General features: G+C 43.0%; 1 protein-coding gene across 1 annotated transcript in view; it reads right to left on the bottom strand.

The window, feature by feature from the left end:
- Positions 1-25,269, bottom strand: part of COL6A5 (collagen type VI alpha 5) — a 98,965-nt gene that overhangs the window by 39,377 nt on the left and 34,319 nt on the right. The window contains exons 8-27 of the mRNA XM_006770213.2: positions 21,985-22,560; positions 19,803-20,143; positions 19,609-19,690; positions 17,559-17,701; positions 16,627-16,719; positions 14,629-14,682; positions 12,869-12,940; positions 12,510-12,536; positions 12,360-12,404; positions 12,216-12,269; positions 10,496-10,558; positions 9,769-9,834; positions 9,304-9,357; positions 5,717-5,752; positions 5,237-5,299; positions 4,785-4,847; positions 3,462-3,524; positions 1,824-1,886; positions 1,258-1,308; positions 1,098-1,133 (exon numbers count right to left, since the gene is read on the bottom strand). Of these exons, the coding sequence (XP_006770276.1) occupies positions 1,098-1,133; positions 1,258-1,308; positions 1,824-1,886; positions 3,462-3,524; positions 4,785-4,847; positions 5,237-5,299; positions 5,717-5,752; positions 9,304-9,357; positions 9,769-9,834; positions 10,496-10,558; positions 12,216-12,269; positions 12,360-12,404; positions 12,510-12,536; positions 12,869-12,940; positions 14,629-14,682; positions 16,627-16,719; positions 17,559-17,701; positions 19,609-19,690; positions 19,803-20,143; positions 21,985-22,560 (2,045 nt within the window). The remainder of the gene's footprint in view (positions 1-1,097; positions 1,134-1,257; positions 1,309-1,823; positions 1,887-3,461; positions 3,525-4,784; positions 4,848-5,236; positions 5,300-5,716; positions 5,753-9,303; positions 9,358-9,768; positions 9,835-10,495; positions 10,559-12,215; positions 12,270-12,359; positions 12,405-12,509; positions 12,537-12,868; positions 12,941-14,628; positions 14,683-16,626; positions 16,720-17,558; positions 17,702-19,608; positions 19,691-19,802; positions 20,144-21,984; positions 22,561-25,269) is intronic.

The following is a 25,269-nucleotide window of genomic DNA, read 5'->3' as shown; positions in this document are numbered from 1 at the left end:
GGTGGTAGATGGTGAGGAATTCTGGAGCTATCTGATCAGGAGAATAACAAAATTAAGGCTATCTCTGGGGGGAAATCAAGTGATAGTAGTGTTTGGGATTAACTGAAGCAGGGAGAAGTGGGAAGTAGGGGACCAATGAGAAGAATAATGTAATCTTTCAGGTGAGAATAAAGGCCACAAAAATGAAGGACAGATGGTTTGGGATTAACTGAAGCAGGGAGAAGTGGGAATAGGGGACTAATGAGAAGAATAATGTAATCTTTCAGGTGACAATAAAGGCCACAAAAATGAAGGACAGATAGCAATAGCTGAAGCCAACAGTTTTTTAAAAAATATTTTTATTGATCATTAGAAAGAGATGAAGGGAGAGAGAGAAATATCAATGTGAGAGCGAAACATGGATGGCTGTCTCCTATACGCCCCCTACTGGGGGTCCTTTTGGTGCACAGGATGACATCCAACCAACTGAACCACACCTATCAGAGATGAAGACCCAAGGTTTAAATGAGATCACTGAGGCAGAGAAATCAAGAAGAGGACAAAGGACTAAACTCAGGAGGACACCTAGAGTTAGGGTTTCCAGGAAAGGGACATCAGGCAATGAAGAACAGGACAATCGTTTCCAATTTAAAGATTCATGGGGATAAGCACAGTCCTTTTTTCATGAAGCCCAGGCAAAACAATTGCCTTGCTTTATGTTTGTTTCTTTGAGATCCATACGTTTATTTCAATTCTCAACTAAAAGGTTAAGATCATGCTTATATGCATATATGCATAACCCACAGTCACAGACAATAGGGCAGTGAAGGCCTGGAGAGGAGGACGGAGCAACATGGAGGGGGTTAATGGGGAGAAAAAGGGGACATCTGTAATACTTGCAATAATAAAGATAAATCAAAATTTTTTTTAACCATCATTATATGCATAACCCATGGTCACAGATAATAGGGCAGTGAAGGCCTGGGGAGGAGGACGGAGCAACATGGAGGGGGTTAATGGGGAGAAAAAGGGGACATCTGTAATACTTTCAATAATAAAGATAAATCAAAATTTTTTTTAACGATCACGGTAATTTGACAAGGTCATGTGCACAATACCTTTTGCCCCATATCTCCAGGGAATCCTCTCGGGCCCTATAATTTTCAGCAGAAAACATAAATAAGTCAACACAACACTTCTACCATATGACCATTTTTTTTCTTGTATTATTTTAGGTTTGCTTCATCAATGAAAGAAGTAATTGTTTTCCATATTTACCTGTATTCCTTTTCGTCCTATAGTCCCATAGCCTGGGGTGCCATAATCTCCCTGTGAACAAATCAGTTCATTTTAATTTCTCAAAATTGAAAATTAATTGTAGTCTATACTGGGCAGATTATAATGCCAGGAGAGAAGCACTGAGGGCTTCCAGGGGGACTGAGACCCTGGCACAGCCGGAGCCACTAGAGCAGGTGCCCATTTCTTGGCCTACTCCCCTCTTCTTGTTGCTGCCCTAGAGTTTTACAAGAAGGGGAGAGAAAAGGGTAGTGCTGTTTTTCAAGTGACCTGTGCCTATATGGCCACTGTTGGTGGTTAGAATATTGAAATGCCCATTCTAACTTATCCATAACCCTCCCTGCACGCCCCCTTTCCCTCTGACTGTTCTTCCTCATTTTAACAGATCGGCTATAGAATGAGAGCTGCCGGGGATGGGAGAAATGTCCCCACATAATTAGGAGGTGCTGAAATACCTTCACTCCCCCAAATGGTGTCAGCCCCCTTCTCTTTGCCTCAGAGCTGAGCACTTGGAGCAGGGAAAGGACAAGGGTCCTGAAACTTCATACCTGTTTTCCTTGCTGTCCAGGTTGCCCCACTAGCCCAGGATCTCCAGGAATTCCAGAGTCTCCCTAATAAATGGGACAAGAAGAGTTTCAGGTTGGAAAAATCAAACCTAGCTGCCAGCGTAGGAAGCTCTGTCCACTAGATGGGAGACTGGGTTCTCAGGGAGAGTTCAATGCTATGTAAGGAGGTGGGGTGTAGAAAACAAATAATGAATGATCTTTCCCAAAGGTAAGCAGAAAACATCAGCAAAACCGATAGCTGGACTCCAGGACTGCTTTCCCAGTGTTACAGAAGGACTGAAGGAGAAGGCAAGGAGTGGAAAAGTTACTCTAGGGAAAAACCGTTCATTTGCCCATCCAACGGTTATTTACTGTCGTGGAAAATAAACCACTGAACATGGTAAGTGGGGTCCTGGTTGGAAAGAGAGACGGATGGGCAATTCTAAACCTGTGTGATAGAGTTCAGGGTGCGATGGCAGCAAAGAGAAGGGGAATCTAAATTAGAATTGGTGGGGCTGGGAGGCTAGCTGCCTGAAAAGAGAGCATGGATGCTGAGGCTTGAAGGATGAGATGTGTGAGCTGGAAGGAGGGTCAAGGGAGGAGCGAGAATAATGCAGGTAGAGGGAAGGCACTGGTGAGAAGCCTCAGGCAAGCATGTAGGAGGGAGAGGCGCTATGAAGCCTTACAGTTAACCCTTTTCCATCGGCAAAGGGCCTTCTAAGCTACTCTAAAGTCTGGAGATTTTACTCAGGGCCTTGGGGAAGTTAAGAATGGCTACATAATTTGTGGGGCTCAGTGTAAAATGAAAGCACTGGCCTCCTGTTCAAATAGTAAGACTTTCAAGATGAGGACAGCACAACATTAAACCAAGCTTGGGCCCTTCTAAGCTAGGCCCCCATGTGACTGCCCTGCTTCCAGGTTCCCGAGCTGGCCCTAGGGGAGGGAGCTGCTGACAGGATTTAAGCACAACGGCAAGGTTATGACCAGCACCCAGAGATGTTAATAAGAGAACTACATGCACAAGTAGATTTGAGTTGACACTCCCTCCACCACCCCCACCTCCCACTCTCAGCCCAACTCTGCCACCATAGTTTTCAAAGCTGTTTTATGATGGATGAGATCACTGTGTCCATCCTAGCAAAATGGGGCAGTTTCATGGAGAGGTAAGCATTTACCTCTCAATGGGAGGAAAAGAATGTATTAGCACCATCCTGTTGTCTGCGTCAATGAGTTATGTTTGTTTGTTTGTTGTCGGGGGGGGGGAATGTATTAACACCATTCTGTTGTCTGTGCCCATGAGTTATGTTTGTTTGTTTGTTGTTAGAGGAGAATAGGGATAAATGGGTCAAATATATGGTGATGGGAGGAGACTAAACTTTAGTGAGCATACAATGCAATGTACAGATGATGTATTATAGAATTGTGGACTTAAAACTTATATAAGCTTATTAACCAATATCATCCCCTCAAAGTTCTAAATAAATAAATAAGCAAATAAAATCCCATTGATCTATTAGCAGAAAACTGGTGGGTGGGTGTGGTATCTGGATTCAAACATGTGAAGAATTAATATGAAAATCAAGAAAAGAATGGAGATAAATTTTCCTTTTAGTATTGAAATCTACAAGAAATAACACAAACTTTTTTCCCCGAAGGTCCAGGTCTTCCAACACTCCCTTGAGCTCCCGCTGGTCCAGGAGAACCCTGGGGAAAAAGGGGATATGGAAATGGAACGCTGCAGCAATGCGTAGAAAACCCATTAGATTAGGCCTGCTTTTCTTCATGTCATCTCCAATAGCTCCTGCACGCTTTCTTAACAAGGAAGCCAGCCACCCAGGGAGACAGCCATCTGGGCTGAAACCAGCTGACTCAGGCTACAGTCCTGGCTAGAGCACCACAAGTCTTCATCTGCAAGGACACCGCTGTCCATATGGGGCCTTAGAGAGAAACAGAAAAGGCGCCTCTGACTACACACACACAATTTCCGAGTGTGGCCAATATGTTGTAATGCACTGATTTTGTTGAACAAGATGCTGTACCATCATCGGCACATTTGTGCATGGCCCCATGCACACACACAAAGTGGTGTGCTGAATGTGTTTCAGTTTCCCAACCTGAAAATGGGCAAAAATGTCTTTTAGAAGCATGTTGGGAAGATAACAGAGCAAACACTGGTATCCCTAGCCTACTGAACTCTTACCAGCTGAGCTGAAGAACTGAACAGATTCAGAGCATTTTTCATATGAATCCCTCACCACCCAAACTCTCACTACTCACTGTCAGAAACTCAGGAACCAAATAGATTCAGAGGTTGAATTCAAAGCTGAACTTGGGTATTAAATAAATTTGAGTAGTAAGGGATCTTTGTAGAGGCAATTTCTAAAATCTACAGTCAATGGAGCATTGCATGGCCCAGATAATTTTTAGAAGTTAGAAAAACTTAATGTATTGAGTTTTGAAATGTTCATGAATCAATAAGATTTGTACTCTTCCAAATGGCTGATCCAATGGGTCTGTGCTTTCTGAGTAAAACCCAGTGAAGGAGAAAGAGGAGTGCCTAAGCTATGAACAAGGATTGTGAGCTGTGCTAAAAGTTTGTCGCAAAGTTGTCCCAAGTTAATTCAAAAATGAAATACTTCTGTCTAGCCAGCATAACTCAGTGATTGAGCATTGACCTATGAACCAGGAGGTCATGGTTTGATTCTCGGTCAGGGCACATGCCTGGGTTGTGGGCTTGATCCCCAGTAGGGGGCGTGCAAGAGGCAGCCTTTCAATGATTCTCATCATTGATGTTTCTATCTCTCTCTCCCTTTCCCTTCCTCTCTAAAAGCAATAAAATATATATTTTTTAAATGAAATACTCCCTATGTAGACAATATAAAATAAACTATATATGAAGGTGTTCCCAAAACAAGAGGAAAATAAAGACTGGAGACAACTGACTAAGGTTTCTGAGTCACTCACCTGAGGTCCTTTATGCCCCTGGCTCCCCGTCTCTCCTTTGCTGCCAAGAATCCCATTGGGCCCCTTTTGTGGTAACAAAAGAAACACAGTGCAGAGAAGTCAATGAGAACTTACATTCTTCGAGTGTGCATTTGAAACGCCCCCATGTTAAAGCAGGAAGAGGCAATGATCTCACCCTTCAAGCAGCCTTTTAACTGGGAGGTTAAGCATTATTTAAAAGAAGAACTGAGGGGAGGCCCAGACTCAGGGGTACAGATCATTCTTTATTTTTATACAGAATGACTTGCCATCTTTCCATCAGAACAACTCAGCATTATTTTTTAATTTAAATTATTTATTGTTTAAAGTATTACCTAAGTCTTCTATTCCCCATTGACCTCTCCTTGACCGTCCCCACGCCCCAGCACAACTCAGCATTATTTGTCCATTATTGATGAACTATTCCAACACACCTGTGGGCCTTGTAATCCTTCAGCTCCCAGTGCGCCTGGAAGTCCAGGATCTCCCGGCTCCCCCTGAAATGAGAGTTTTCAGTGTAAAGGTTTTCTCCACCTGGTTCCCATATATGTCATCTCTTCATAGTTCCGAGTGCTACCGTACACAAAGGCTGTTGCTTATTCTGGTAAAGAATCTCACTCCATTGCAGTCATTCCCAGTGCACATGAAAAGCATGCAAGGACACAGCATTTGGGACTGCATACGTCCTCTTTCCTACGAAGTGTCTGTGAAGAAGGCTTTGCCTTAGGTCTGGCCTGTCCTGTTCCTGGCAGCTGAACTGATCCCCTCTCCCTTCCCAGTCAGTGGGGATCGTGTCCAATGCCTGGCACTTCCTACAACACCCTAGTCAAATGCTCACTATCCCCAGTGCATTTGCATGTGAGAATCTCCTTGGCCTCATCTACCACCAAGGACAGTAAAGGAAGGGTACTTACCGGGACCCCCTGGGGCCCCCTGTGGCCTTCTCTTCCCTGGAAGAGAAAAAGCAAAGTGTTAGTGTCTGGATGGAGGTTCCTTAGAGGCAAGTCAGCCTGTCTCACTCTCTGATAGACATATAAGTAACAAGCAGCTCAAAGCAATGGCTTCCTTGAGGCACTTTCCAAAGATGAGTTTTCACACTAGGCACTTAATTACAGATCGATATTTGGGGGATTGATTGCAAAGGGATCCAAAGGTCATTATAGACCCAGCTGCAGGCTGACAACCTCTGACAATTACCCAGGAGGCTGTTTGAACAACCAAACCATCCTGAAGAGCCTGTCTTCTACCCCCCGTCTCCCGCAAGTCCCACAAAGCCCTGTGTGCTCGGCAGAGGCTGCCTGTGTGACAACAACCTGTGTCACACCCATCTCTCTGTCCTGGCCCCTGAGTGTGTCTCAGGGGAAGAGTACAAAAGTGTTAGATACAGTGATTCATCTGGGCCCACTGAGGTTTGTTTCCGTGGAATCCTACAAGGAGAAAATGATTGATGAGGTCAGTTCTACCCTGTTGTGGTCCCAATGGCACCTCCAGGTTCATCTGAGCAAAGCCGGGCTGATCTCTGAAGCTGAAATCAGTCTGCATCTCTCCAGAAATGGCTCCCGCTGCCAGCTCAGGCTCTCCACCTAGTGGCTGTCTTTGCCACACCCTCTCCTTCCCAGCGGGTAGCCAAGCTGGAAGAGGATTCAGGCCGCAGATCCTAACTTCTTTTTCCCTCGAGAGCAACAAGATCTGTGCTCTCCCCTCCTCACCTACCACCCTTGCCTCTTTGAGAGAGCTGAGGACACATCTCAATCATCAACTTCCTTTGTTGTGATGAACAACTATGATTACTTTAGGTATAAAACAGTACTTTTAAAAATGTCATTCAATCATTCATTCATTCATTCATTCATTCATCTGTGTCCTTAGAAGGCAGTCATGAGCTCAGCCCTGCCCTTTAAAGCCTGTGGGCACAGAGCATTGGCTCAATAAACTTTACTCAGGGTGGTTAGGAGCCCAGATCCCAGAGTATGAGACCGTCGCAGTTCAAACCTCGGTCTAACACCTACTACCTATCTCTGTCCTGGGCAAGCTGCCCAAGGTTCCTTGATTTTTCTTATCTGTAAACTGGACATAATAATAGTATTTACCTCGTAGAATTATTATGAGGATTAAATGAATTAACACTTGAAAGTAATGTGATCAGGATCTGGCCTAAAATAGATGCTATAGAGGTACAAATCCATCCTAATATATAAAAAGCCAGGGGCCATCATGACCCAAACAATAGGAGCCAGTGGTCCCAGATTGTGAGACGGATGTCCGACTGCTGGTTATCCCCCAAGGGGTCCTGGATTGGAGAGGGTGCTGGCTGGGTTGAGGTGACCTCCCTGTGCATGAATGTTGTGCACCGGGCCTCTCATACTATTATAATAAGCATTCTATGTGTGACAGGCAAAAGGCAGTGGACCTGAAATATTATTTTCAATATTCTGGTTCTCAGTACATTCATTGTTTTTTTTTTTTGCAACAGCCAGTGCAACAATTAATTGACATAAGTTGAAATTATGTCAGCAGGCAATGTCTTAGGTTTGTTTGTGTTTTTAGGATTTATCATCCACTTAAGATTCTCTGACCCTCATAGGGAATTCTGACCTTCACTGGAAAGGCGGGGAGAGGGTAGGAAAGCTTGGTCTTTTTTATATCTACATTGCCTTATTTAATTCAGGAGAAAAGAGGGTAGAAAGGTGGAGATGGGCGGGGAAGTGAAGGAAGTGGGGGAAGGAGGCTGAGAAGCTCCTGTTCTGGGAGTGACTCAGAGCAGTGATTTTCAACCTTTTCCATCTCATGTCACATATAAACTAATTACTAAAATTCTGCAGTACACCAAAAAATATAATCTTTGCCAATCTGACAAAATACAGGTATAATTTTTATTCATTTACAAAATAATAATAATAATAATAATAGTAATAATTACCTACTCTTTTTGCTCCAAAGTGACTTTTTTAAAAATCAGGTGCCTATATTTACATATAAGAATTTCTGGTACCAAGAAGTAATCAATTAGATGCAACCTTATTATGCAATGTGACCATTAAGATGCAACTCTATTATATGACCTATATATTTACAGTTTAAGACTGCATTCATACCTGATGGCTATTGTTTTGGCTGTTGTCATTTTTTTTTGTCATTTTTTGTCATTCTAAGGGAAAAGAAGTCAGTGCCCCTGACTAACCGGTGAGGTATTGCATATTTTAAAAATTCTTGCAGCACACTGGTTGAAAATTGCTAACTTAGAGTAATCAGCTAGTGCATCCAAGTAGTAATACCCCCCGCCCCCATGCCCCCTCTTCCTGGCCCTACCATCTTTTTTAAAAAAGTGCCTGATTGATAGTGACAGTTATAAAGTTATTTAAAACTAAAAGTATTTTCTCTTAAACCAACAAAAATGCATATTTAGCTTTAAAATTTATAGCATTTAGCTTATCTTGCTGCTCTCTTGCTTCTTCTGATTAATTTTAATTCTCTGGTGAGGAAAAGAGGGCAGCGTCCCAAAGAATTCTACCAGAAGCACTGGAAGCCTAAGCTATCCCTTAGGCATCGTTCCCTTAAGAACTATGATTCAAGATCAACAGAGGCAAGAGGAAATTAAAACACATCTATCTGCTATCTATCCCAGAGAGAAAGGCAATCAGCCACAGCCTGCTAAGTGATGAGATTACAAGACTGTAATAAAAAAGAAAGCCAAGTATTTTCTGTTCCCTCTTGAGTAAAATCAGGGCCAGATCAAGGACCTTGTACATTATTCTCTTTTCAGAATCTCCATGCTGAGAGTGTGATAAAGGGGTTTCTCACACATGATCAATATCATTCCTAATTTTAGAAGTCCACAAAGAGAAAAGTGATTTCTTGGTTGCTCCTTAAAAAGAAGGGAAAATCTATTATCGTTGTTTTAGGCTTGATATCACATGAGATGCTGTAAAGTTATATGAGGACCTTGAGGTTGCCACTAATCGCCAGTGTTAGGGTTCATCCAGGAAGAATTGATCTGTGTTTCTTCTTCCCCCCTGGCCATATGTGAAGAGCATTTACCCAATGCATTATATTCATATAGAAGCTCAAGGATACTACGCTATTAAAGGAGGGCTTTTGTGTTTAAATCCCTGACTCCCTTCAAAGACATGCAAAGGTGTCTGGGAGGGAGATAGGGGCAAGCAAATTGTGTCACAGTGATTCTCCAACAGGAGCAACTTGGCTCCCATCTGACCCCTCACCATCCACCACCAACATTTCACAGTATCTGCAGACATGTTTGGGTGTCACAACGCAGGGGAGGAGGTGCTACTGGCATCTAGTGGGTAGAGACCGGGAATGCTGTGAAATATTCTCTAATGCACAGGATAGCCTCTCATGACAAATTATCTGGCCCAAAATGTCAATAGTGTCCACGTATCCACCCCAGATCAGCCGACACTGCAGTAACAACTATTTGGAATACCTCTGTGGCAGCTTCAGGCAATAAGGAGGGGAAATAAATGACCATGAAAATACTCACCCTCTCTCCTCCGGAATTAGGACTGCCTTGCGTCCCCTTCTGTCCGGTTCTACCCTAGAAATACAACAGCCCCCCGAGATCATAAAGCGAAAGGTGCTAAAGGTGCTAAATAAATTACAAAGGCATCAGCATCAAAACCTCAGGCATGATTAAAACATAAGAACAAAAGTGTCATTTTAGACTCTTCCTGCATATCAGCACTATTGGATATATACCCATTCAAGAGGAGCACGGGATAGCAACATGCATGGCTATTACCAGTTCGCCCACATATCACCTGCCAGAAACATAGTAATTTTGCCCATAGAAGTGTAACCTCCTACAGACACATGGCTCTTTTCAATGTGAACTTCAGGGGGGTTTGTTCGGTTATAGATGGGTTACATATTTTACTAAGTCATTAATTTAGATTTCATTAAAGTAACATAATTAATCAACTCATATAAGTAAAACAGATCCAATTACTTGTCTTCCTTGTTGTCCTTCAGCGCCCTTTTGTCCTTTGATGTTACTGTTTTGTCCTGGATTACCCTAGAAGAAGATTTAAAAAGAATTTCAGAATAAAAAAATACCAGTTTTGTTTTGTTTTGTTTTTCAAAATGGTACAAAAACTTGGGTTAAGTGATGAGGAGTGTGATGTGAGAAACTTGGGTTACTTGGGTTAATGATGAGGGGTGTGCGAAAATCCTCCATATTTGAATCTCATAGATGTTTGAAAAAGTGAAAGTAATAGTTCCCCAAGTTTGAAGGGGGCGTGGCGGTAAATGACAAATGATTAGAGTGCATGCTGAAGCCGTGGTGAATTTCCTTTGTGCTGGCAGCTTCACCGATGCACTAGTCCAACATGCTATGCCACTCCTTCAATCATGCAATAAGATTCCCCTGTAATCAACTCCACAAATAGGGAATCTGTGAGATTAGAAGCCCAATAGGCAAAAGTATGGGAATTTCCCCTCCAAAAGAACTTGAACGTCTCAGCCTACATAAGGATGATTAAAGTGGGACTTTAGTTCCCAGTTTGAATTTTGTACGTAATCAGCCCCAATCAGATTTCTCCCTAACAAACAGCCTCTGTCAACCTACCTACCCCTCTCCCAAGACAGGCTTTTGCCCACGGGTCAGCAGGTGACACAGGGAAAGGAAAGAACTGTGGAACAAGAAATTCAGAGCCAACTGGGCCCTAGTAACTTACAGGATCCCCTGGGAAGCCCCTCTCCCCATACTCTCCAGGGGGGCCTCTGGCACCTGGGCTGCCCTGAAAAAAATAAAATGAGTTTCCCAGTTAGCTTGTAGGCGGTTTCATAATAATATTAAAATGTCAAGTGCTGTGTGTGTTTGGAGGGGAGGAAATCAATCAGATAAAATGATCCATGTTCCTTATCACTTTAATTAATGTGAATTTAATGGTTACATATTGCTACTGGGTACTGTATTAGACATCCCAAACAGTCTAGCAACTTCTGGCATTTATAATTAAATTGCCAACAGGAGACTTCTACAGGGATGTTCCGTTCTTACTCAAATTCACTTTTTTTCCAACTAAACTTGCCCAAGCCAGGATCCTTATAGGCATTTGGACTGACCCCTAATTTCCTTCTCCTCTAGTCACCTAGATCTGGATATCTTATGTCCCGGAGTCAGAACTAGGAGGAAATAAGCAAGCTGCCTATGGTGCAGAATTTAGGGAAGCACTCACTCTGTGCATAATGAGGGTTTCCCTAAATTTTGCACATAGGTGTTCACTCCAGTCTAGGCTCTGCCATCTCCTTAACTAATATGTTCTGTGTCTGTTCTCACTGCCATTGCTTTATTTGAGGCTTCATCACTTCTCATCTTGATTGTTAAGATTCGCCTCTTATCTTTGCCTAGCATCCAACACAGCCTCCAGACTACCGCCAAGTAATATTTCTAACATGCAAATCAATTATGATCTCCCTGCTTAAAATCTTTCAAAGGCTCCCTACTCCCCAATGGTTAAAAGCCCAACTCCTCCTCATGGCTCACCAGTGCCTTCCCCATCTCTTCTAGCACCTCTTGAACCTGACCTCCCTCCACCTCTTCTCTAATACTCCTACCAGGCAGAACAACTGCAGTGTCCCCAAGCCTCTGTGTCTTCTCTTATGCTGTTCCCTTTGTCTGGAATGCCCTTCCTCCATGTCTTGCTACTTTCTAGTAATCTTCAGCTCAGTGACCATTTCCTCCAGGGAGATTTCCTGAACTCCTTCCCCACCCTGCTGAGTGAAAACCCTTCTCTGGGCTCCCATGCAGATGCCTACAACACGGTCCCAATCACATTCTGTGTTGCCATTAGCTATTGATCTGTCTGTCTCCCCAACTACACTGTAGAATCCTGAGGACAAAGACAGGGTGGTTCGTTTCTGCTTGTCTGGTGCATAACTCAGTGCCTGGCATGGCCCAGGTATTAAAAAATATTTGATAAATAAATGTATCAGAACATAAAAGCAGAGCTGCTTGGAACCAAGTAAGCATGTATTAACTCATGAAATGAATTTAAATTTTTAAAGATTAACTTTTGAAATAAATCTAAAATTAAAGTTTCACTGTGATTTGCTATACCAAAGTCACCAAAGTAATTTTGCTTTTTCTCTTGCTTTTTTTTTCTTCCTGATGCAATGAAAGCTGCTAGCAGGCGAAAGCATTCATTTGTAGACTTCTGAAAAACATGCCCATAGAACATCTTGCACGCCTTGAGATTTCTAACGGGAAATTCTTAAAAATTACATAGTCACCCACTTGTTCCAAACTGATTGCAGCACCTCTTCCGTGGTAATAAGCCTTCATTATGTGCTTAAGTCAGCTGTCGATTTTATCCCTAATAACCGCTGACACACAGCAACGAAGACTGTCTCTCTCACTAAATCCTCCTGCTCTCATAGATTGAAGAGTATTACCTGAGATCCTGGATCACCTCTTTCTCCCTTTTGTCCAGGAAATCCATGAGAGCCCTAAAAAAAGACACGGAAAACAAAATTTCCATTGAAAAAAAGATATCAGCCTCCTGCTGGCTTTATGGTACTTGAAGAAAAATGGCTTACCTCCTCCCCGTCCAGGCCATCGATCCCATCTTCTCCCAGTTCTCCCTGAGAAACAAGGACGGGCCGCAATCAGAAAAGGAGGTCCCTGCCACACGCCTATCCGGAAACTCATCCCGCGGGGACATGCAATTTGAGAAGAAACTACAGTACCTTAGATCCAGGCAATCCTCGGACTCCCTGTAAAAGATACAACATCTCTCAGCCAGTGGCAAAGACAGCACGAGGATTCCTAGGTTGTTGGAGCAGGAAGGGGCTGCCCCTCTGAAGACAATGATTGTGCATTTCTTTAGTTGCTCTTGGCTCCATAACCACAAAGAGGTTGTGGATGGAATTTACAAAACTCCTTGAGATTACAAATTAAACCATCTGCAGATGAGGAAACTAACAGGTAAGTGGAGGAAGGGGAAGTGAGTGGGGATGAAAGACAGAAAACAAGAGAGGGAAGGAACGGAAGACAGAAGGTGGGGGTGTTGGGGAGAACTTAAAATAACATTCCAGCAGAGCCTTACCTTTTGACCCCATTGCCCTGGACATCCTGCGATCCCTTTGTCTCCTGGGGGGCCAGTGTCTCCTCGCATTCCCTAAGAGAAGGTGCCCAAACAGGTATCCAAAGTGATTTTTATGCCCAAAGCCGCCAGCAGTTTACTTTTTGAGAGTGAAGCTAGAGCTCTGCAAACAAATCCTCCCCCCAACTCATTCATTTAACTCTGTTTTCCCCTCTATTTAAGCATTTTTTCCTGTCAACCTTCAGATCCAAGATCACACAGAGGCAGAGGATGGGCTCAGCTGCTTCACTGCCTCATCACTCGGCCCAGCCACAGGTTCGGAAGCCGCCTCACTTTCCAGCCACATTCCAAACACGTGGTAACACACGTTGGTCCTGACCTCTTGTCCAGGGCTGAATGCTGCCCTGGAAGAGTGAGCATGGCTGATGGTACAGAAGCAAGTCGGTGCCAGGGGACTGGAGCTGCGTAGAAGCAGTGGATGGGAAGAGACTCTACTCTACGCCAGTGCTCATGGGAAGTCCCACCAGGTTAAAGATCCCCCAAGTCTGACCAGCCACATAGGAAGAACACTCAAGGTCATGACACATGCCTCTCCCACCAATCCTGCTTTCCCCGGGAAATATGCAAATGCTGCAGTGAAATGAATCTAGAGAAAGACAGTGTTGTGTTTCTTGCAGGCAGGGACCTCCGACTGTCTCGTTCCCCACTGTGCCCTTGTGCCCGGCTCAAACCTGGGTGCAGAGCAGGTGCTAAAGTTTTGCTGTATGGATACATAATTTTTAGCAATGAGCTTAATTCTCTCCTTCCTGGTAGGTGAGAGGAGAACTGATTTTCCTCCCCCCTGCTTTGCTTTCTTTATTCTGAGGATTATTCCCAGTAAAGCGGGAGGCCTGGCGCATGGCCACAGCTTGCTGAAAAGTGCTGAAATGTTCCGGCTTCCCATTGCCTGGAGTCTCAGCCAGCTGTGGGCTCACAGCCAGGCAGTAGCATGACACGAGTCCCCACATTCCAATCCCTCCGTGCCGACTGGGTGGGCTCCAAGGCCTCTCTGCAGGTACACGGTGGGTGACTTCAAGGGCTCCCCCTAAGTGTCCATTTTGTAAAGTTCGCTCTTAGAAGAATATACAGATGTTTACAGATGAGGAGACTTAAAGGTCACGAGGTTAAGTATCTTGTTAAGGTTTCACATCTACGTCAGCCTTTGATGTTTGACTCTGGAGACTGTGCTTTTAGTCCTAACTTGCTGCCAAGAATGAGGAGCTGGCCTTCACTCTAGGGAGATGGACAAGCAGGCTGGACACTCCCTGAACTTTTCCCACCCCATGTGGTTTCAGTTCCTCCAAATCCATTTTCAAAATGTGACTGATGAGCCAAATGAGAATTCTGGTTTCAGGGTCAACCACTGAGATTTGAAAACCTCTGTGAACCATGTAACCAGGATTCCACACTTTGGGGGGCGCTCTGCCTGCTTCCTTTTCCAGGTGGGAGTAGAGAGGAGCATACCTCCCAGCTACTGATAAAAAAACAAAACACATAGATGAGCTTGCTCACTCCCCCACAAATAGGTTTAACAAGGGCCTTGTGATTCAGACAAAGAAAAAGGGAAGCTACCACCCATTTCCCTCAAAACTACAAAGAATATTTACCATAAACAAAAAAACCTCACCACCTCTTCTGTAGGAAAATAAAGCTTTCTATAAAACACAAAATCAGTATGTGTGTGTGTGAGGGGGAGCAGGGGAAGATGAGTCACAAAAACTTACATGGTCTCCATCCTCTCCCCTGTGTCCTCTGCTGCCTTTTAGACCTAGAGAACCCTGAAAAGAAAGAAAGAAAAATAGCTTTTAGCCACCTTCCATCAATTCAAACTTGTGCAGTCATTGGACCTTTTAGTTAGTCCTCCAACTTGGTAGGAGTTTGCGCAGGTGTGGCTGTGAGTGTGGGGAGAGTCCTACAATCATTAGGGAAAGTCTCTCAGAAGGTGGCCCTCCTGATGCTATAGGAGACCGACCTTTGGAATTCCTCTGCAATGCTGGGGGGCCAGGCTAGTCCTGTGACTTGGAGATTTGCACCAAGGAGAGCGGTGGCCACACAACTCTTTTAGCAGGCAAATGAAGAACACTTCCAAACAGATCGTTTTACTTTCTTCTGCTTTTCTGAGAGCTCAAGGAAGAAGCACTTCTCCCACGCAAGAGGTTACATATATATTGTTTAACTCCCTCATGGCTTATGTGTGGCAAGGATGTCAACTGAGGTTTTTCTTTCCTCCTCCTCAAACACAGGCCCTAGCTCTCTGCTCAGGATAACTGACCCGAGCAAAGTAAAAAGAGAGGAAACTGCTAAACAAAATGTAACTGGTAAAATGTCCAAGATAAATGATCCTTCCACAGGCATGGGCAATGCTGGACTCAGGAACAAGCATTGTATTTGATCTCTTAAAATAGAACACCAGACGCTCTTTTTTCATTGTGACATTTAAAACCCACTTGAAAAAGTGCATAGAAGTAAATAAAATGTCAAGGTCATAGCTTAATTATTATAAAGTAAACATCTGTATAGCCATTACCTAGGCCGAAAAAAAACAGATACAGTGCCCATCCCAATCACCAACATTTCCCACCCTCACCCCAGGGAGAATACTTCTGACTTTTATAAAAAATACCTCCTTGCCCTTTTTATGCTCTACTACTCATTCATCCTTAGACACTATTAGGTTAGTTTTGCCTGTATTCAAATTTCTTACAAATGGAAGCATACCATACGTATTCTGTTTTGCTTTTTTTGGCCATTACTGTGTTTATAACATTTATTCATGCAGCCCATTCATTTTCAATACTTTGGAGTATTCCATTGAATGAAAATACCATAATATACTTATCTATGCTATTGTTATGCAATTGATCTTTTGTAATTCATTTTCTAAAGGGCTATTCATCTGCAATGCTATGCTCTTTTAGCAGTTCAATTACATTCCATTGCTGATGAAGTACAACTTTCCCCATTATTTTAACATTTCTTGCCACCTTTTTAAAAATTTTATTAAATTTATTGGGTGACACTGGTTAATAAGATGATACGTTTCAAGTGTACAACTCTATAATACATCATCTGCCTATTGCTTTGTATGTTCACCACCCAAAGTCAAGTCTCCTTCCATCATCCTGTATTTGACACCCTCTACCCTCTTCTCCCTTCCCCCACTTCCCTTCCCCTCTAGTAACTACCATATGGTTGTCTATGTTTATAAGCTTTTTATTTGTTTGTTCATGTGTGCTTTCGGTTTCATATCCCACATATAATATATGGTTCTGTAACTGAATGAGAGAAGATATTTGCAAACAATACTTCTGATAAGTAGCTAATATTCAAAATATATAAAGAATTCATACAACTCAACAACAACAAAAATCAAACAACCCAATTTAAAAATGGGCAGAGGATTGAACAGACACTTCTTCCAAGAAGACACACAAATGGCCACCTTTCAAAATGTCTGAAGTGGGTAAAAAGTATAAATTGCAAAAATCAAGAAGCAATACCACCAAGGACATATAAGAGAAAGGGGGGGGGTTATTCTTATAGCAGCATCAAAAGTAGGCTCTTCTGAACCAGCTCCTACACCAAAGATGTCACACAAATGCCCAGGGACAATGATATCAGCATCAAATGAGGGTTGCAAATTCAACCATTCAGTATCAGTCTCAGTCCCACCCACACCAAACCCAGGCCCATTAAGTTAAATAGTTTCATCTGAATGACACCTTCAAGCCTTGCAGTCCTCGGGTCCCATGAGGTCCTGGATTCCCTGGACACTTGCAAAATGCACAGCAGCATGTCCTCTCTGCAATGTTTCCCTGAAAAAAAAAAAAAAAAAAAAAAAAGCAGACTCGAGTGAGCAACAACTGTCACAAACTTCATTACATAAGAACTATATTCTCACAAATCAAAATTCACCACCTACAAGTTCATGCTCTCTTTGGGGCAGGGGCCACAGACACTAAGAGGTGCTTTTTGACTGAACACTTTCAGTGATTCTCAACCTTCCTAATGTCATGACTCTTTAATACAGTTCCTCATGTTGTGGTGACCCCCAATTTCATTGTTACAAATTGAACATAATGAAAGCATAGTGATTAATCACAAAAACAGTATGTAATTATATATGTGGTTTCCAATGGTCTTAGGCGACCCCTGTGGAAGGGTCGTTCAACCCCCAAAGGGGTCGCGACCCACAGGTTGAGAACTGCTGCTTTAGATAGAGAAGGTACCAGATAGCAGCAACTGCATTGGCAATGCACCCTCTCCAAAAAAGTGACTTCTATTTATAGAAGGAGCCCACTGCATAGATGGTCACAGGTCAAGTTTGCACAAGACTGGTTGGTCCCTAGTTGAGTCTCCCGTTTTGGAGGGTTTCTGTAGCATAAAGTGTTGGTGGTATTTCTTATTTGATTAGGGATTGGTTGGTTTTCTAGTTCCCTATGCATTCATTTGGTTAAATAACAAAGGATAAAAATGCGTGTAAAAACAAAAATTCAGCACTCTGATCTTTCACACTTTTTTATATTCTAAAGGCCATGTACTGAATTTAGGGCAAACAAGGCAGTCTTTGAAAATACTCATCAAAATTCCAATTTTGTTCCTACTGTATTTTGAATAATTGGATTTTTGTTGTGGTTGTTGCTCAAAAACTCACCAGATACTGTGATAGCATTTTACCCAGGTCTCTATTTCCAATGGTCAGGTGAGTCCTGTAATCAAATCCTTTTCCAAATTCAAAACTGGAGAACTCGTCATGAGCAACTGGGTTCAGGGATACTACCAGCAACGCATCAAGACCTATGCAGTAAAAATGACAGATATAAAACCAAAGGAATTGCTCACACACAAAAAAAAAAAAGAAGAAGAAGAAGAAAAGCCACTCAGTGAACATTATTTAAAGAATCAGAAAGGGTGGAAAAACATAAGAGGAAGCAGTGCTCTTGACATACTAAGAATGCAACAGCAGATTTGCCGGCATTGTCAATACACAGACTAGGTACTCACTGATCCCCAACTCCAGGATGAAATTTCTCAAGAGAAAGTATGCAAGAGAAACTATTTACAAATCTACAGAAAGACACTAACAGAAGACTGTTTAACATCTCACCACCAATTTTAATGCAATTCATATGCGTTTGAAAGTAATTTTTAAGAAAGGGCAAAGTTCTTGATCATCTTCCAAGTATCTGACTGAATATAAATTAATGATAGTTCTCAAGTCATCTCCATGGCCAAACACCCTTGGGAGCCTAGGCCCTGGGAGCCTGAGGAAAGCCCAGGGTAATTCAGTACCAGCTGAACTCTTGGTCATACCCAGGAGTTCTTTATTCATTTATTCATTCATTCAGTTTTTAATTAATTCATTAGTTCATTTACTCTATTCATCCTTTCATTAGACAAATATTTCCTTATTAGAAGTCTCTTATGCACTAATCAGTGTACCAGGGATGCAAGAGGTATGGTCTACTAGAAGAGGTGGACAAGAATCAGATAGTTGCTCTGAGAGGGAACGCCAGGGTGCTATGGAAGCCTAAATGAGAAGCTCCTAACTCATTTTTGGAAGGTCATAGAAGGTTTCTGCAAAGAACTGATATCTAAGCTGATCCTAAAAAAATGAATGGAAGTTGGTCAAGAAAAAGTACTAGAGATGGAAGGTGGAGAGAAGATGGGGGTGGGAGCCTGAGTGTGGGAAAAGTTCTAGACAAAAGAAAAAAGCATATGCGAAGACTGAGAAGATGGGGCTGTGAAGTACATTGGAAGACAAATAGAAAAGATTCTGTATGCTTGGGACACTGAGTGTGAGGAGTGAGAGGAAGCTGGCATGGGAAGCAGGACCAGATCCTGCAAAGCATCATGGGCCATACTAAGGAATTTGATATTCCAAGATCAGTGTGAAGGTGTTGAAGGGATCTGAGAAGGGAGGGAGACACAATCCACCAGTAAAGCAAGACATGTTGCGGCCTCTAGGGAGGTTGCCCATGAAAGCTGAACCCAGAAGCCAGTCTCAAACTATGTCCCCCATTCAACAGTGGAGCCTCTGTCACTGTACATTACTCTCAACTTCTGCATTTAGCTTCCAGTTCAGCCGGAAACTATGACATGGACAGGGACTATACGGTGAGAAGTGCTTTTCAAAATCCATGTTGTGATCTTTCACATGGAAAATCAAAAGTAATAGGCAATGTCTTAGGTTCTCTAGAAGCAGAATTTGAGAGAGGAATGTATGTGTGTGTGTGGTTACTGAGGGAGAGAGAGAATGCAGAAAGGGAAGGGGAAGTTGTAAGCAAGGATGTGCTTCAGTAAAGTCTTCACCTTGGCCTGATTCATGAGAAAATAAAGTGTATCAGACTTAGCCCTGGGCTTTTGCATCCCTATATCAATGACCGTCCTCCTTCCACACTCAGGTGGGATGTGGTACAACTGCACCTTCCCTCCAAGCATCATGTGATGGTTCAGGTCAGTCAAGGGCTCACATATGTGGAAGGCCATAGATGTAGGGACTTGGCCACAGCATCTACAGCGGGGGGGGGGGGGGGGGGGGGGGGCAGTGTGTGGGCAGGTCAAGGGGGTTTGGGCAAGGCACCAATATTACAGCATCTTTATAAATGGCTGGACAGATACCAAGATTTAGAGCACCTAAATAGGGTAGAGATTTCTCAGCACATTACATACTTAATCGTTTAAATTTTCAACTCAGTACGTACCTGCTTCTCTGAGCCTGTCTGATTGGTTTTCAAGCATTGTGATGCTTTCACTCCCAAGACCATCTGAAAAGATGAGTAGCACCTAAAGAAAGCAGAAAGCAGACAATAGGAGAATGTGAAAATGAAATATGTAATTGGGAGGGAGAAACATATGAGAGCATGCTGAGATGGGAGATAGACTGCGACATGGATACCTGTCCATGGGATGCATTTTTATTCTCAAACGTGTCCCATAGCCTCTGCAAAAACTGTGCATTCAGATGAGTTGGCCCATTGACGGTGACTTGCAGCAGGTTTTCAAATATTGCTTCCTGGTAGATTTGGAACTTGGCAGGGAATGCTTGATCATTGTTCACCTTAAAGGCCACATTCACGTGTGTCTCTGCGCCTGCCCCACAGCTCACCCCCCTGATGGAAGTGATGTCTCCTAAGATGCTTGGGAGGTATGATTCCAGCCGGGGGTGGCCATGGAACAATGGCTGCCCAGGCAGGTGAGTGGACATGTCAAACCCAACCACTATGTCCACAACACAATCTGGAGACCAAGGGAAACAAAGTCAGATTAATGAGCAGAAAGCAAGGAAGGGCAGATAGGGCGGAAAAAGAGAGTGGTCATGGCCCAGGGCTGGAGGGTCTCTAATACCCAAGTGTCCAAGAAGGAAGACCAACATGTAACACTGGTGTTTCCTCTAACACAAGTCCCAATACTATTTGAGTTTCCAATCATGGTTCAGTCTAATGCCCAGGGGCTGCCTTTGGGTGTGTGTGTACTTGCACATTTTCTTCTCTTAATGAGGACATAGTATGACTCATATTATCACCACATATTAAATATGTGAATTTTCCTTAGGGATTATTGATTCCAGATGTCACAAATTCAAAGGCCAGGTTGGGTAATGTAATGTAAATGAGTCAAGTGGGCAGAGAGTGAAGAAAATGAATGGGGAGCCATGACCCATCTGTTCACTGTTCAGCTCCAACTGAGAGTAGCCATGTGGGAAATGAGGCTCAATGTTGTCAGATCATCTGATTTTTTTCAAAGGAAAGCCTGAAATCTACATTTTTAATGTAAATTAAAATGCAGATTTTAATTAAAAATTTTTTAAATTAAAAGCTGTCAAATAATTTAACACGTTGTTGACACTGGACAGGACAAACACAATTCAGATGCCATTTGATCACCACTGACCCTGTCCACCTGCTCATTGTACACAGAAGGAGACAGCAATTCATGGAGGTCACTGCAACTAACCAGAGTTAGACCCTGGCTTTCTGATTCCAGGTCCACCGCTCTCTCCATCACTATAATCTGCCTCTAGTCGAGCATCCAAATGGGACGTAAAAGGTCTGGAGAGCTTGGAAAGACAGCACATTATGTGAAAGAAGTGGTTTCAACCATAACAACTCTAGAAATAGAAGCATTCTGAGGAATATCTACAAATTCCACAAAATGTTATTTACTGCTGCTTCCTGATGCGCTATTCTCCCAACTCCCAGCCCTGAGTACAGAACCCAAGTTCCACATGGCTACTCTCAGCTGGAGCTGAACAGCGACATTCCCACCAGATGGGTCATTGTTCTCCATTCATTTCCTCACTCCCTGCCCGCCCCCCCCGCCCCCCCCCATGGCTCAGTTACCCACCTGGTCTTTGCAGGCATTTGTGTTTGTGACCTCTGAAAATTAAATAATCCATAAGGACATTTCAAATCTTTACTATGTTAGGATTATATAAATGCCATCATTCAAGGAAGAACACACACATGTGCTCATGTAGACACACACGTACATAGAATCCCTTACAAGACAGTTGAACAAAGTTAAAAGAGTAAAAGTTCCCATGAATTAGTATTTCTTTTACTTAGTTCCTACTGGATGCAGGGCTTTGTTCTAGGACTTCCAGAGTGGAAATATACTGAGTGATCAGATTATTATGACCAGCCAGATTATTATGACCACCCCATCAGTACTTCATTGACACTTCCAAAAATACTAAATATTGAAAACTTCCTAGGCAAATACTCTCAAGGTTTTATCATTATTATTATTTGCATAGCCAATTCACTTCATTGTACCGATGGGGTGGTCATAATAATCTGGCCACTCGGTGTATAGGAATAGGAGACTGAATTCCAGATGCTAAGAGGAACATAAATGCTGGATTGCAGGGAGGGAACAGGCTGACTAAGGGACACAACCTGTCTCTGACGGAGGCTGACTGATCCCAATTTTCTGGGAGGCAGAAGAGAGGACTATTCTCACTGCACACTATTCTAAAACTATGTTCTGCTAGAGCGAGCCCACAAGACACCCTGGGAAATGGAGAACTGGAAAGATGCAATTAAATGAAAATAAATAAAGGGCAAGGGAACACTTACTGGTTTCCCCACAGCTCTGGCAGATTTCCCGGACAATCCTTTTTTTCACCTCTACATTCTTTAATTTATTATAGTCTTGAAAGGTGATTATTTTTTCAGAATTGCCTGTTATCGGTAGAAGCCGTGCTTTATGAATATGTCCTATGCCTAAAACCAGGATACAAATGCCAAGGTCTTTCAGGACTTTTACTGCATCTGCCACATTATCTTGGGGATCCCCAGATGTGATCACAACCAAAGTTTGCGGGACACCAGCATTTCTTCTCCCACCAGCGTATGGATCAAACATAAACCTCACTTTTTTAAGGGCCGACTCGATATGCGGAGATCCATTGCTCTTGGTGATATTTTGAATTTGAGTCTTCCACTGGGGTTTAGTCAGAGAGTTGTCCAACTCAATCATTTCTTGGTAGCGGCTCCCAAACTGAGCCATCCCAATTTTTATTGCTTGCGATTGAATGTCAAAATTATCAATTAAGTCTGACAAGAAGGCTGTCAGGGTAACAAACTCTGAGTTAGATACCAGGTCAGAGCCATCACAGAGGAAAATCACATCAGCTTCTGGGGTGTTGCAGGCTGCAATTGGAAAAAATTAATCATTACTTTCCTCATGAATCACTCTAGATTTCCCCTTTACTCAAACATTCAAATTGCTTTACTAACTACCCACATTAGTAGCAAATTGAGATAAATTAACAGAAGAGAGAATCACTGATTGCCTCTCAAAGAGGCAATAGCAAGGTGGAGAAAGGTAATAGACTTGGTTCCAAATTTTATTTATATGATTCATTTGACAATAAAAGCTACTCAGGGAAAGAAAGTTTAAAATGTTTTTGGCATACACTAACCGTTAATAATAATAACCACCTTATGAGCAGTTATTCTAATTTTATAGATACAGAAATAGAATTCAGAGATGAAATAACTTGCCTAAAAATACACAATTACTATCCAGGGAAGCTGGTACCGGAACCTCTCAATCCTTTGTATCCTTAAATCCTGTGTACTTTAAAATTTTTTAAATAATTTTAAAAATGTTAAAATAATACCACCCAAATATTAAAACTTCATGGAACAAGTGCTAATAGTTAGTAAACAGGATATAGAATCATCTCCCTCAAGTCCAATGTGAAATGTCCCATAACCAAGAAATGACCCTCTCTACTCAAATGCAATGACTTGAGTAGGGACAGCACTAAAGTGGTTACTAAAGGTGGCTGAGACAATGCGATGCCTACTGTCATGCAATTCCTTGCAAGGGCAGTATAGTAGGCCCAGTGATGGCTGCCCAGATAGACCCCCAAGGAAGGATCTGCTGCCCAGACCTGCGGCCTAACTGTGGAAGTGTGGTCAGCTGATAGCCTCTAATTGTCAGCTCCTTCATGGACAGCCTCATTGCAGAGTGATGCCTTGCCAAAGGCATCCCCTTAGCAGGAGAGCCCACGTCTGGGTACTAAGTGAAAAGGGCATATAAAGACCTAGTTGCTTCAGTCTGGTGCAACTCTGATGGGCAATACCAGTATTAATTCACACAAACACTCCATCCATGCTTTTGTTCCGGCCCTCCCGTCCAGTTTAAGAACCCATTGTGGCCCTCGAGTCAAAAAGTTTGCCCACCCCTGGGCAATACTCACTAGAGCTTCCTGCCAGGTTTGAAGCTTTGTCAAGCATGCAGCACTGTTTGACTTCTGCCCATCCTACTTTTCCCTTTTCCTTAAATTCCTTGCATCCCAAACTCAACCTTAGCATCTACCTCCCAAAGGTAGGCATGTGAGAGGAGACTAAAACATATTGCCAAGAAAAGATTGTAGTCCTTGCAATGTACTAGATTTGGTGGGAACCCAATAGAAACAAGAGGCCAAACCTACCCAAGGAGCTCATAGTCTTCTGACAGACACAAATAAAAAATAGTAAGTAAGTTCTACCCGCTACCATCAGGAGGAATAGGAAGTACAGGAGTTGGGGGATACTATGGGTGTTGGATCAGGAAATTAGCAAAGGCTGAAACATACCACACAGGTTAGATGGAGCGGGGGGACGTGTGGGGCTGGCATGTTCGTGGTGGATAGAATGGTGCATGAAAAGATGTGGAGGAATTTCAAAATGACAGGAGAGATTCTGAAGAGGGGAAGGACAATAGATGAATTAGAGGAGGGCGGGTACCAGATGGAACACAGGGGCTTAGAAATTGTCAACTGTAAGCAGAGCAGTGACAATCCAGTGAGTATTAGAAAGATGACAATATGGATGGCATGGAGACCAGGTTTCAGGGTGTGTGTCCTGGGACAGGCCAAAACAGGCAGCAGAATCAAGATGGTCCCAGTGCCTTGGAAAAGTCATACTTTTTTTCTTAGTTAAAGATGATACCATCATTCAGTGTCTGACACCAAGAAGATGAATGTATTGCTTACATAAGTCAGGTAGAGCTATGGTGGTCAGACATAGTTTCATTCTGCACAGCAAATGCTGACCTGACATGGGATTAGGGGGATGATTCTGTTTGGAGTTGAACTGCTTACAGGGATGGGAGATGGGTTAATGTCAGTATTAGAAACATAATTGTGTTGGATTCATAAGTACATTTCAAACTAGTAGAGAGTAAAGAAGAATGGAGAAAAGGAAGAAGAGAAGGGAGTCTGCAGGAAGGGAGCAAAAAAGAAAAGAAGAAAGGAAATTAGTTGATTGATTCATTTGCCAGGTTTGAAAGACTGGACCAATACACAGCCAGGATTTTCACCTTCCATGGAGGCATTGCTTGATGGCTTGTCAACCTCTGCTGCTTTGAGCTCAAGAGGCAAATCTCACCCTCTCCTCACTCAGCTGTGATGCCTCCAGCCTACCCTAACCCAATGGTTTGAGTATGCATTGAGGTACAAAAGAACCCCAGGCTGTTCAAAGTACCTGACAGCTCCAAACTGAACTCGTCCCCTTCACTCCTTGTTCCTAGCAGCTAGTCTCCATTATCCCACATTGGACTCCCATATTCTTCCCTCTGCACCAGTGGCCCTCATCCATAAAAGCACAGTACAAAAAAAAGCATAGTAGACCACTTGAACTTCCTATGGCCCTGTAGAATGCCTAGAACCCCATTCAGAAGACCTGGATCTTTGAAGACAAAAAGTTATCTGTTTAAACCATGAAACTCTCCGCTTGAGTTTGGCCTAAAACTGATGCCCAGTGGCTGCACTGAGACCATTAAATAAATGGAGCAGCACACAAGGTCTTTTTAGGACCTTGCTCCATCAATGCTTTTATTTTAGAGATGAGATGTAGCCTAAGAAGAGA

Source organism: Myotis davidii, unplaced genomic scaffold (genome assembly GCF_000327345.1).
Source record: "Myotis davidii unplaced genomic scaffold, ASM32734v1 scaffold962, whole genome shotgun sequence".
Taxonomy (NCBI): Eukaryota; Metazoa; Chordata; class Mammalia; order Chiroptera; family Vespertilionidae; genus Myotis; species Myotis davidii.
Note: the sequence above shows the minus strand (reverse complement) of the source record. Positions and strands in the feature narration are given on the sequence as shown.